The sequence below is a fragment of the Genypterus blacodes genome, unplaced genomic scaffold, assembly GCF_046128005.1.
Source record: "Genypterus blacodes isolate CSIRO-AG114 ecotype Tasmania unplaced genomic scaffold, CSIRO-AGI_Gbla_v1 ptg000193l_1, whole genome shotgun sequence".
Taxonomy (NCBI): domain Eukaryota; kingdom Metazoa; phylum Chordata; class Actinopteri; order Ophidiiformes; family Ophidiidae; genus Genypterus; species Genypterus blacodes.
The window spans coordinates 167,501-180,862 of record NW_027466993.1 but is presented as its reverse complement, the minus strand read 5'-3'; the positions used below and the strand labels follow the sequence as shown (position 1 = coordinate 180,862).

At 50.9% G+C, this 13,362-nt stretch overlaps 1 protein-coding gene across 1 annotated transcript in view; it reads right to left on the bottom strand.

Annotated features, from left to right (window-relative positions):
* Nucleotides 1-6: 6 nt before the first annotated feature.
* pdss2 (prenyl (decaprenyl) diphosphate synthase, subunit 2) overlaps nucleotides 7-13,362 on the bottom strand; it is a 19,388-nt gene continuing 6,032 nt past the window's right edge. Inside the window, exons 2-8 of the mRNA XM_076169185.1 lie at nucleotides 12,990-13,124; nucleotides 8,411-8,609; nucleotides 4,689-4,763; nucleotides 4,095-4,268; nucleotides 3,712-3,843; nucleotides 3,389-3,424; nucleotides 7-299 (exon numbers count right to left, since the gene is read on the bottom strand). Of these exons, the coding sequence (XP_076025300.1) occupies nucleotides 144-299; nucleotides 3,389-3,424; nucleotides 3,712-3,843; nucleotides 4,095-4,268; nucleotides 4,689-4,763; nucleotides 8,411-8,609; nucleotides 12,990-13,124 (907 nt within the window). The 3' untranslated portion in view covers nucleotides 7-143. The remainder of the gene's footprint in view (nucleotides 300-3,388; nucleotides 3,425-3,711; nucleotides 3,844-4,094; nucleotides 4,269-4,688; nucleotides 4,764-8,410; nucleotides 8,610-12,989; nucleotides 13,125-13,362) is intronic.

The following is a 13,362-nucleotide window of genomic DNA, read 5'->3' as shown; positions in this document are numbered from 1 at the left end:
CTCTGTGTCGTCACAGAGACGTCAGGAGCACAAAGAGTTCATCAGTCTCATGAGTGTCACCTCTTCAGTTCTTCTTCAGCACATGTGGAATCAAGAGGCAACCTGTGTGTGTGTGTGTGTGTGTGTGTGTGTGTGTGTCCAGGTCAGAATTTGGTGATGGCGGAGGCGATGTTCTCTAAGGCGGATCGAGCCTCGGAGGAGGGGAAACCCTGGATGGCCTCCAAAGCCTTGTTGCCATGGTAACAGCATAGGTCCACCGCTGAGCTCACGCCTTTCTCCGACTTCACCGCTGCCAAAAGCTGTGGAGGCATAAACACATGGACACGAGGTCGTCACGTCTGAGGCCTCCGTGTTCCTCACAGCAAACTACAGGGACATTACATCATTAAAGAGTGTGTGTGTCCTGAACAAGCCGACAGTGGAATAACAACATCTTAAATCATATCTGTGTTCATCGTGCTGATGGCTCCACATCTGCATGCCGTGTGTTTGCAGCACAGAGGGCAGATCCATGAATGAGGAGCTATGATCACACACACACTCACACACACTCACTCTCTGCATGTCGTCTGTGCTGAAGCTCAGCCTGCTTCAGGTCGTGATTGAACAGATATGTGATGTGCTGATCAATACTGTCCTGCTCTGCTCTGCTGCCACTGCAACAGGAGGAGCGCTCCTGTAATGATCGGGCTGCTGAAGCTGCACGCTGTGGGGAAGCTTTTCCTCTCTCTCTCTCTCTCTCTCTCTCTCTCTCTCTCTCTCTCTCTCTCTCCTCTCTCTCTCTTTCTCTCTCTCTCTCTCTCTCTCTCTCTCTCTCTCTCTCTCTCTCTCTCTCTCTCTCTCTCTCTCTCTCTCTCTTCTCTCTCTCTCTCTCTCTCTCTCTCTCTCTTCTCTCTCTCTCTCTCTCTCTCTCTCTCTCTCTCTCTCTCTCTCTCTCTGAGGCCACCAGAATGAATAGTTAAGAAATATGGAATGTGTGTGTGTGACTGGGGCTATCAGAGGAAAGGGAGGACTATGACAGTGTCTGAGCCCCGTGCGTGGGTCTTGTGGGTCTGGTCTGGTCTCCTGGTCTCCCTGTGGTGGTGGCGTCTCGCCTCCTGATCCCCGCAGGCCTCCACCTCTTTACGGTGTGAAGCTGTGAGTCACTCCGGGTCGCTTCCTTCTCCACCTCTGCTCCTTGCTCCCTGGTCTCAGCTTCACGGCCCACACGTCTTCTCTGCTCTCACCTCTAGATTCAGACGCAGCTGATCTACAGCCTCTCTCATTAACGTGTGTTTTCCTCCAAACACTAACCTGGGATGCTTCACTCTCTGGGCTCTTTAGTCCTTTTATCTTTAATCGGGTTTGTCTGTTTGTCACCGAGCCGAGGGGGAAAATATTACAGTGTTTTGTATTTAACAAAGTTTGACAAGTCGGGCAAAAAAGAAGTCGGGCAAAAAAGAATGAATGAAAAATGAGAAGGACAATTATGACCAAAACGAATAAAAACCTTCACTTGACCTCTGGAGAATAGTTGGAAAGAAAGTGTCAAAAAAGTAAAGAGTCAAATTCTTGACCCCAAAGTTACATTTATCATCTTTGCTGCCTTTTTTAAACCTTTCACAGTGCAGCTTTTAGTGAATGAGGTAAGGGTGAGGGTGAATGAGAGTGAATGAGGTCAGGGTGCATGAGGTAAGGGTGAGGGTGAATGAGAGTGAATGAGGTCAGGGTGCATGAGGTAAGGGTGAATGAGGTAAGGGTGAATGAAGTAAGGGTGAATGAGGTAAGGGTGAATGAGGTAAGGGTGAATGAGAGTGAATGAGGTCAGGGTGCATGAGGTAAGGGTGAATGAGGTAAAAGTGAATGAGGTAAGGGGGAGGGTGAATGAGAGTGAATGAGGTAAAAGTGAATGAGGTAAGGGGAGGGTGAATGAGAGTGAATGAGGTGAGGGTGCATGAGGTAAAGGTGAATGAGGTAAGGGTGAATGAAGTAAGGGTGAATGAGGTAAGGGTGAATGAGGTAAGCGTGAGGGTGAATGAGAGTGAATGAGGTAAGGGTGCATGAGGGTGAATGAGGTAAGGGTGAATGAGGTAAGGGTGAATGAGGGTGAATGAGGTAAGGGTGAATGAGGTAAGGGTGAATGAAGTAAGGGTGAATGAGGTAAGGGTGAATGAGGTAAGCGTGAGGGTGAATGAGAGTGAATGAGGTAAGGGTGCATGAGGTAAAGGTGAATGAGGTAAGGGTGAATGAAGTAAGGGTGAATGAGGTAAGGGTGAATGAGGTAAGCGTGAGGGTGAATGAGAGTGAATGAGGTAAGGGTGCATGAGGGTGAATGAGGTAAGGGTGAATGAGGTAAGGGTGAATGAGGGTGAATGAGGTAAGGGTGAATGAGGTAAGGGTGAATGAAGTAAGGGTGAATGAGGTAAGGGTGAATGAGGTAAGCGTGAGGGTGAATGAGAGTGAATGAGGTAAGGGTGCATGAGGGTGAATGAGGTAAGGGTGAATGAGGTAAGGGTGAATGAGGGTGAATGAGGTAAGGGTGAATGAGGTAAGGGTGAATAAGGGTGAATGAGGTAAGGGTGAATGAGGTAAGGGTGAATGAGGGTGAATGAAGCTAAATCACGTGTGTGTGATTCTCAGATGCCTGTGATGGAGAGTGCGGGCGCGCCAGCATTTCCACTTATTCTGCATGTGTAGCGTGTGTGCCGATCCTCTTCATCTCTCCTGCCCTCCTCTTCCTCTTCAAACTTCTCTGCGTCCCTGCTGCTGCTGAAGGAGATTCTCTCACAATGCCACCGTCTCACAGCCTCTGTGTCTCCTCCACAAATAGTCCTCTGTAACTAATCCCTGCTGCTCTGGTTTCAGACGGGACCAGATAACACCCCTGCCCCCCCCCCTCCCCTCCCTCAGACCCCTCCCCTGTTGCCTCAGTCTCTTCCTGCACCCCTGTCGGTCCCCTTCTTCCCTCACACATTGACTTTGGGAGAGCTCCTTCCTCAACTTTGATTTAGGTTACAGTGAAAAGACATCCTGCGTCTCTCTGCCTCTCTGTCTCCGTCTCTCTGCCTTCGTCTTCGGTGCCTCCCGGGGGACACAGGTGAAGAAGGAAAGTTTATTTTGAAGGCTTAAAACCTACAAACTTTACTACGCACACAGTATTTGTGTGGTTATTCATCCACTTACAGCTCTGAACTCTCAGAGGAAGCAGCTGAGGCATGATGTCATCAATGAAGCACTTCTGTTATGTTTCGCCCCAAAAACAACGATGTCATTGGTCAACCTGAATCATGTGACGTCGGGAGACTTTTTCGGCTTCAGCTTAAACTCTAAAACATGCGATGCATTTAGAGGATTCCCTTGTTTCCCTCCCTTCACGTGTGAAGCCCCAGCACAGAGACGCTTTGTTTACCTTTGAGTAATCCAGCTGCTTCCTCACTGTTTGGGCCTTGATGAGGAGGAGAGAGGAGCAGTTAGTTGAATGCTTATACAGACATTTTCGAAACGAGCAATGACGGCAAGTCAAGGACAACAGAGAACTCGTCAGGATGAGAAGAGCTGATAGATGAAGAGCATGAAGAAGAGCAGGTTCAGTTTTACTTCAAACACTTAAGGCCTCATTGTTGTTTTCTGTCACATCATGAAATATTCAAAGCGTTCGAAGCCCACAGAGTTCAGACGGAAGCAAACATGATGAATGAGTGAGCGCACACACGCAGCTTGGACTCCACCCACCTGCTGGAGCTGCAGACTCCATCGCTCCTGACCCACCGTCTGACGGTGGAACAACACGGGGGCGGAGTCTAAGCTGAACCACGTCGGCTCCACCGCGCTGCTTTTCACAAACGGCTGCAGGTCCGAGTTGAGCTGGAGGAGGAGGAGGAGGAGGAGGAGGAGGAGGAGAAAGAGGAGAGGGAGGAGGAAGAGAGGGAGGAGGAGGAGGAGGAGAAAGAATAATGGATAAGAGCAGCAGAGTAACAGATACATTTGCTGGCTCATTCTCTGCTTTGTTGTGAGTTTCCATGCAGGATAAAACTTGATCCATAATGACACTGATCCATGTCAGAGCTGGATGATGTGATTGATCTGTTAGCTGCCTGATGGTGGTATGGACTCACCTGGTGGCCCAGTGACAGGTGCTTGCCGTAGGTGTAGGCCAGCCGCTGGGCGTCCTCGTCGTGTTTGGCAAGCTCCATGGCGGCCTGGCAGCTCTTGGCCAGCAGCGCCCCGTGGGACAGGAACGCTTGCTCCTCCCACGCCGCCACGTTGACGCCGTCGACGAGGCCGCCGTCCTGCAGAGGCGGAGGAGACAGCAGGTTGAGCTCACAGCGTTCAGTTATCAGAGTGGAGGCGAACACAGAGTCACAGCTGGGCTAAGATGGAATTAGTTAAAGTGAGGTCAGAACATCGTTATTTGGAAGTTGGAGCCTTTTTGAGAGGCGTGGCCTTCATGGAACCAAAGACAGGTTTCATATCTCACACTGTTGAAGCAGAGTTGTTAAACGTCTGCGGCGCTTTAACCACACAGCTCTACTTGTGTGCTCCTCCTGCAGCACAGCTGTGCACACAGAATGAAAACAGGCCACTCTAAGGCCTCCTCCTGAAAGGCCCGCTCTGTTCCGTTTGGCCGGGCGCGACGTTCCGGTCTGCTGCCTCACATCAAAGCAGGAGGAGGAGGAGGAAGAGGAGAGGAGAGGAGGGACATGATTTACCTCCTGATTGCCGGCGTTCTCGTAGTAAATCCCCTGAACCAGATCACCGATGGCGCTGGAGATCAGCTCCACCACCTGTCAGAGAACAAACACACAACAAACACACAACAAAACACAGAGCTCAGACATCACCAGAGGCAGAAGACACTCTTCAGATAGTTTCCATTTTCCATTCCAATTCATTCAATGTTTATTAAAGCTTTGCCAGTATTTATCTTCTTCCTCTTCCTGTCCTTTCTTCAAGCTAAGACTAATTGAAATAAAAACTAAATGATGGAAGTTACTAAAAACACAAACTAAAGGAACAGAACAGAACCTCGGTGTAGATGTGAACTCATCAGCATCTCCGTGTTGCGTTCAGGCGTCTCGGGAGCATTGAACCCTGACCTCTGCTCTCATTAGCAGCCACTTTGGCTCTAAGCATCAATTAAACGGCTAAAATGTAAATGAGGGACATTAAAACTTAATTCAGGCGTCACATCTGTAATCTAAAAACCCGGCCGGACGCTGCAGGGCGTCAGACGGAGGAGCGGCGGCCCCGGATGCTGCGGAGCTGAAGCGGTCCGGACTCGGCCTCTGCTTCTCCAGGCGGAGGGGGGGCTTTAGCAAATTCATAAAAGCGTCCAGACTTCATCAATTCTACTTTGTATTTATAGCAGTCCAGACCAAACGCAGCCACAGAGCCCAGATCGAGTGTCCGTCTGGTCTGAGGGGCTGAAATGGAGCTAAAAGGCAGATGGCGAGTGGAGATAAGGAGGTGTCAGGAGGACCGAGGGGCTTTAACCAAGTTTGGGAGGGATGGGCTGCCCTCTGCTGCTCTCCTGTATCGCTCAGGTGGATCTGTTTCATACGTCTTAGACCTGTCAGGCTACAGTCGTCTGTTCACACCGCTGACAAAAACCTAACAAGACTCTGCACCTGATGAGACGTCTCAGGAGGGACGAGGTCCAGCTCATGTGGAACAACGTCTTTAATCTCCTACACCAGTGAGAGTAAAGTCATAAATCCTGCTGAGGAGAAACAATAATAACACATGGAGCGTCGGTGCAGAAGCCTGAGATGTGTGTGTGTGTGTGTGTGTGTGTGTGAGGCTGCAGTAGCCCGTTCCCTCTTGCAGGGGGCATGCACGACTGCATTTTTATCTGCACACACACACACACACACCAGACGAGAGGACGCATCATTTCCAACCGCTGCTTTAAAAGTCTGGATCTCAAAGCGAGGAGCATCCGAACGTCAGGCCGGCGTCTCCCCGCCCTTCGCCCGGGCGGCCGGGCGGAGGATCAGCCGGGGGCCGAGCGGCTGTACAGTTCAGATGAATGAGGTTAAATTTAGAGCTCCTTCAGCATCCCAGACATCCTTGGTGCATCAGGAAAGTCTGGTGACGCTGGCTGCTCCGTCAGCCTCTCAGTGCCCTTTGGGTAACTGAAGCCACCAGGGGAAAATATTGAGGAAACCCGAGCTTCAGCCACAGACCTGGAAGGACAATGTGCCTACAGTATTACCAGATGTGGTGTCTCTGCCTGCGTTGGGAGGTGGGGGCGGGTGGGGGTCTTTTTTTGGAAGGTATCAGATAAGCTCTCCCCCTGCCTCCGCCTTACTCCATTCCCAAATCCAGCCAGATCGTGTTTTGCCGACAGGTCTGCGAGGGATAGAAACCGGAGCCGCGTGGCGAGATTACTTTACCGTTTATACAAGTAGCAGCATAGGATTCCTCTCAAGGCCACGACACACAATCTCCATCACTCTCACCACTTAAAAAAGAAAAGACTCTGCTTTATGAGGAGAAGTTGGGACGCTTCAAGCACTGCTGCTGTGTTCATCAGTCAACCTGTGAGTGAGCCCGTACTGACCACACACACACACACACACACACTGTAACATAAAGGCAAACTTACTGTGGACCATTCTGTCTCTTGTATTAACATCAGATACAACTGAGCTAATGGAAATATGAATGAGCTGCCGTGTTCACCTGCACACACACACACACACACACACACTGTCTGAATGAGGTCAGTGATATTTGTAAGGTGGAGCATTTTGGAGATATTCTTCGTTCAAAAAAACTACAGGACGACATTTCAGGGTCAAAGGTCAACAGGTGAACATATTTGTTGGTAACTGAACTCATAACTTCCATTCAAAGGCCCACAGACCTGATGAGTGAACCCCCCCACACACACACACACACACACACACACACACACACACACACACACACACACACACACACACACACACACACACACACACACACACACACACACACACACACACACACACACACACACACACACACACACACACACACACACACACACACACACACACCCATCTTCTCCTATCAGAGGGAATGTTTCTGGAATGCTTCTCCAGTCTTTAATCTCATCTCTGTTGTATTTGCGCGTTGTGTTCGCTCAGCTTCCCTCACAGATCCATCACGGCGGCACGAGCGTCTGTCAGTTGGACTCTTCCTGCCTGGATCTGTGCGGCGTGGAGCTGGCGGCGCTCTAATTTAATTTGCGTCGTCTTCTTGCCAATTAACAACGCGTGAAAAACATCTGGATGAGCATCGGCCCAGACTGCTGTTTGCCTGTGGTTCATCTTTCATGCCAGCTCCTTCAATGAGTTACGGGCTATCAGATGTGCATCTTCTAATTACTTTTAATCATTTCCATTTTGGGGACGTTTCCTGTTCCTGTCTCAGATTTCTTCCGCACAAACAAACACTGTTGCAGGTTCTGCTGAGAGGAAAACCCGCCGACGCTTTCATCTGTTGCGCCGTTATCTGGTGCCACCTGAGGGTGAACGCCTCGCTCTCACCTGGAACCAGAACCAGACTGAAGGCCCAGATGCTCCATTAATCTAATCTCAACACGCTGGCTGTGAATGCACCACGTAATGCGATTAAACCATCGTTAGCTCGGGCCATCAGCGAGTCGCCCGCCCGCTCGCCCGCCCGCCCGCCGCTCCGTCCTCCACGTGCTTTTTTGTTTTCATCTTCCGCCGAAACAGCGGTATGGATTCCGCAGCTCTCTATCACAGTCCGGCTTCGCGTCACGCCTTGGCCCGGGCCGTGTTTCTGTGTTTGGGGCGGGCGTGAGGCGATAAGAGGCGGCCCCTGATGACGGCGCGGAGAAGGACACGGGGTTATTTTGATCCACTCTGGTGACCGCATTCTGACAGAGCGGCGTGGTGACAGGATCTGTCAGCGAGGGGTTACAGGGGGGGGGGGGCATCAGATACCATCTGTGGTGCACTTATACCACCACACACACACACACACACACACACGCACACTCAATAAGATGGATTAAAGTCAAAGACAAACGCACCAAAGCAAGCAGACCCTGAGACGTTTACACGTTTAGTCAAACTGTAAAAAGTCAAATCTGGCAGTGGAGCTGTCAGACGTTGGTTTAGATGTGAGGACGTTTCATCTTTCCTTGTTTCCACTGCAGGTAGAAAACAAAGAACACAACGCTCCCTTAAAATCAATGATCTCCCCTGAATGTGGCGATGAGGGGAAGCTCGGCGTGCGCAGCGTCGCGTTGAAAGCGTCGGCGTGTGATGTGAGGAGGCGAGGAGACGTGCTGATGAAGATTGACACTGATATGTGAAACAGTAAACACCGCTGGGAGTCGGCGTTAAGACGGCGGGCGTTTCTCGATATCGCCGGCGTGTGCCGATGGCGTTGCCTCAGCGGAGCGTTCAGATACCTGAGTGTTGTTCAGCTGGGCCAGGCCCGTGCACGCGTTGGCCAGCAGGAAGTCGCCGCTCAGCACCGCCATCTTATTCCCAAACTCCATGTCCTTCAGCGGCCCGTCGGACACGGTCCACTCCTTCAGGTTGACGACGCCGCGGTGCACCAGGAACGCCGTGTGGATCAGCTCGGTGATTTCGGCCAAGTTACGCTGGCTGCAGAAAAGGAAGAGAAGAAGAAGAAGAAGAACAACAATGACAAATCAGATGAGTGTGTTTAGATCATCTTCACTTCCAGCAGCAAACGGGTTTCAAACACACCATGTGAGCCGGTTCTAGTAACCTGGGACTATAAGAGACACCCGGTTGACCCTGGGAGCCTTCTGTTACCTCTCAACATTCCGGCGTCTTTGTGTCGGCCGTGTTTATTCTCAGTATCGTCCGGTGACGACCTCAGACTGTAATGAGGTGCTGCAGAGTTCTCTACACCTACAATTTCTCCTTAAAGAAACTTCCGAGTCAAGTTGCCTGCTGGCACACAAAAGAAGCTCAAACCGCACAAATGACAGACGGCGGGCGGGCGAAGCGCGTCAAGACGCCGGCCTTCAAAAAAAAAAAAGGGGAATTAAACTTATCATTAGCAAATAACAGCCATTCTTGATTATGAGAGGAGAGACGAGAGAGCGGTCTTTGAATAGAGCCTTTCAGCGCGGCCCTGGGGAGGACATAATCAAATGTTGATTCAGTCGGCGGCGGGGGATAATTAGGCCCCTCAGCCCGCCGCTCCATCTAGGGAGGGAGCCGCTCGCCACGCTGCCACAGGAGGGATCCATCCAGACGGGGTCGGGCGCGCTGATAGCCACTTACGACCTTCTTTCAGGCGCTCTGAGGACCTGATGAGCCGGTCGTCTGCTTTCACGCTCCGACCCCTTTTCCTTTCTCTCTCTCTCACACACACACACACACACACACCCCCCCCCCACACACACACACACACACACACACAAAGCGTCTTGCAGGTAATTGCCACGTTTGACGTCGCTCCGAAAAAAGACGTGATTAAAATTCAATAATGGCGTTGAGTTTCACCTCTCAATCACTCCCATTGTCTACCGGGTTTGTCTGCTCGCCGATGCAGAGCGACAACAGTCAGCCAGCGACAGTTAACAAGTTGAGCATTTAAATAAGGAGAAATTAACAGATTGACGGCCGTTTGTTCTCAAAGGTGCTGCCGGATGATAAAGACGCTCTCTCTCTCTCTCTCTCTCTCTCCTCCTCTTCCTCTGCACCAAGCTGGAGTGTTACCAGAGCAGCGCCACAGAGCAACGCCTCAAGAGCAACGCCTCAAGAGCAGCGGCGGCTCGTCTCCAGTCATGTAGATCAGGTGCGGAGCTTCAGGCCTCTGCTTCTCTCTGAATAATGACAGACTTCAGGTCTTCATTTTAAACAGCGTCCTCATTATGTGGACTCTGGACCTCAGCAGGTGATCTGTCTCCCTCTTCCTCCTCCTCCGTGTGCAGCCTGGATTCATTTAAACACACATTTTAAAAAGGACTACAGCTCGTATTCAGACCACCCGGGTCCCTTACTGTGACTCCATCCGTGTGTGCAGAGATAAGGGGGATTAAAAGGATCCAGTGACTTTAAGGTGAAGCAAACTTTAAGGCTCACACACACACACACACACACACACGTATGTATAATATCATCTGGCCAAACACACACACACTCAGCCTGACGTCCTCCCCAGGCTGCTGCAGTATTACAGTAATGACTCCATGACACCGCCGGGGAATATAAAGTGCTCATCTTCACACTGTTATATATTTAAATAAACAGGAGCTTCTTATAATATGCTAATGAGAGCAGGCCAGAGAGATCTGTGCTGGATGAATTGTGCAGAGACCAGGAAACAGGGAAAGCTTCCAAATATTTATCATCTCTCAAGACAAACCCCCTCCAGTGTTAAAGCTGCTGAACTATCACACACACACACACGCACACGCACACACACGATGGAGGCAGAGTGCTGCTCTCCACACACCAGCAGCAGCAGAATCCCCGGACATTCACATCCCAGAGCTTCAAACCTCACAGTCCTGATCAGCAGCAGTGCAGCTTGGGGAGGAAAAAAGGGGGACAAGGGGGCCGGTGTATAAATAGCTTTGGTACCCAGTTGCATAGCAACCGATGCCATCTTACAGAGGTGTAACGCCCCTTACCACGCCCCTTGTCCTGACTGTTCTGTTCCATTTTCCTCCCTCTGCAGTCTCGGCGTCAAACACAGCCGCGCAGCCTTCGGCGCCCCTGCCTGAGCTTTAGACGGACGGCCCGCCGGCTCAATTGTTCACTAGCCCGGCTTTCATTTGTCACCAGAAATTAAGAGGTGCGGCGGTCACAACTTGGGCTATCTGTGAGCACGCTTCCGTCTGTGCTTCTGTCTATCCATCCATCACGCCGCTGCTTTGGTGAATCATCAGTGTCAGCCAGCCGAGTGGGAAATGTTTTACAAATGCTGCCTGTCAGGAGGGAGGAGACCGTCCCCCGGAGGTTTCAATCACCAAACCCCCCCTCCCCCACCCCCCAACCCCCCATCCCACCCCACCCCACCTCCAGTCCCTCCATCTCGCCATCAGCAGAGGTGCTAATGAGCACAGGAGTGCACTGGAGGGAGAGAGAGAGAGAGAGAGAGAGAGACAGAGAGAGAGAGGGAGAGGGAGAGAGGGAGAGAGGGAGACAGAAAGAGAGACCAAGACAGTGCAAATGAGGTGATCAAGTCATGTAGCGGTTGTGTGTGTGTGTGTGTGTGTGTGTGTGTGTGTGCGCGTGTGTGTGTGTTTCTTTTAGCCTTTTTTGGCCAGACTCTCCATCACTGGAGTGAGAGAAGGTGTGTGAGGTATTGTGCGCTCCAGCGTCACAGCGTCGTGACACGAGGTGAGTGTGTAAGAAGAAGTCACCCAGCAGAGAGACGAGCTGCCAGCGGCCTCACAGCCTTCCACCGGCTGAAACAACCGGAATTAAGTGCTTCCATGACGCATGGCTTATTGCAATTAGTTCTAATATTAGGATGTTTCTGCGGAGCGGCGGCTCGGCTGCACACATGCGCCTTGTGCCAGGCGCAGTAAGAAAGGAGCCTTTCAGGGAGCCGCTGCAGCGCCGCGCCAAGCACAGCAGTCACTTCTGGAAAGCACTTGGCACACTGGCATTCCTGTACGAGCTTCAGGGAGGAAGCAGCCAAAGGTGCCACCCCGAGTGTGTGTGTCAATATCAGGAGGCTACTACCGATTCAAAACAAGCACGTATCAGGGAAAGTAGAAGTATCTAAATGTATAATGCAGGTATTTCATATTTCAAAGACATGGATGTTGTGCAGCCACATTCCTCCATATTTACAAGATGATCCAAACTTCATTTACAGGAACAGATACAGACAGAAACCACAGCCAGCAGGATAGAATGACCCGACACACGGCTTTGATTTCACTATTTATTCTTCACCCGGCGTGTAGCGGGGGGGAGAGAAGTGGCATCGCCTTTCTTGACCTGCTTGCCGTGCACTTTTACGGTCCGGCGTCGCACCGCAGCGTTTCTCATGTCCGCCGTCTGCTGCTTTCCTGCCCCGGCCGAGTAAACACACCAGAGCGGGAACGCTGACGACCGGTTCAGGAGTTTTTCAGGGCGACAACTGGATCCACAAACGTGTGCGGGTATGAAATTACAAGCTGGGCTCCGACCAGATGCCTCGCCGGTCCCCACTGTGGTGGGATCCAGCATCTAAACTGGGGGGGGGGGGAGCGACTCAGGCTCCATATGATCCTTTATACATAAAGCAGACGTTATATAGAGCCTGAGGTGTGAGCAGGTAGAAGCCAACATGTGTCCCAGATCAGAACGCTCCATTTAAATAAACTGATGAATCAACTGAGTGGGTGTTCGTTTGTGTTTTATAAATGAGGATGTACTGTAATAACGCCTCCTTCAGGGAAAACGCTAAGAAGGTCCTTTGTGAATGAGGGGACGAGGTCACGTGATGCAGGTTTCCCTTAGCAACAGCATAAATCCGCCACTTCCTGAATGTGACTCCACCATCTTCCCTTCACTGTAAACATCACTGTAATAGAGTTGTTTACACAAAGTTATGTAACGATGGGTTTTATAATCCCAAGCGTGCCCAAGATAGATGCTTCCATAGATTGTTCTGGAGGTGAAAACGACATCAGAGCGACTGTTTGGTCCTTCAAGAGAAGCAGCTACACAACAACACAACAACGCACAACACAGCTGAGTAATAAATACATCTGCACTCTACAGGAGCGTAAACAAAGAGGAAGTGATTTGATTCTGTGACTGTCAGGGGGAAGTGTTAGGGTGTGAGAGACGCCAGCTTGGAGCGCTTTAAAGGGGGCGGTGCTTACTGGTTGGTCTCACTTTCATTTGTGTGTTTGTTTTGGAGCTGCTGGACTGATCAAGCAGCTCAGTTCAAACTTGTTAGATGATTTAAAGCTAAATAACAGTTACACACCGCCTCTCCTTCGCTATGCTGCGACTCAACTCCGATCCCACGGCTCCTCCTCCTTGTTTCCCCCGGCGGCTCACCTGGGGTAGATGCCGCTGACCATGTCCTGTGGCAGCGGGTCGGAGGCTCCTCGGCTGGGCCCGGCAGCTTTGGAGAGGAGCAGGACGATCAGCCCTCTCATCTGAAGGTTGTTCTTGCTGTCGTAGACGAAGCCTCTGCACCAAACGACACACACGCAACAGCTATCAGACATTCATCACGTTACATAAGTGGGAGAGATACGCTGCAGGCCATTACAAAAAGAGTTCGGGTTCAATGTGATGTCACCGCTAACAAAGAGCTACAAAATCCAAATTCCAAAGTCCAATTTTACAGAAGTACAAAGAATGATTTTGGGGTCACTTAGTCACATTTATCTGTCTGAAAGATGAAGCTGACATTTCCCTGAGAGGA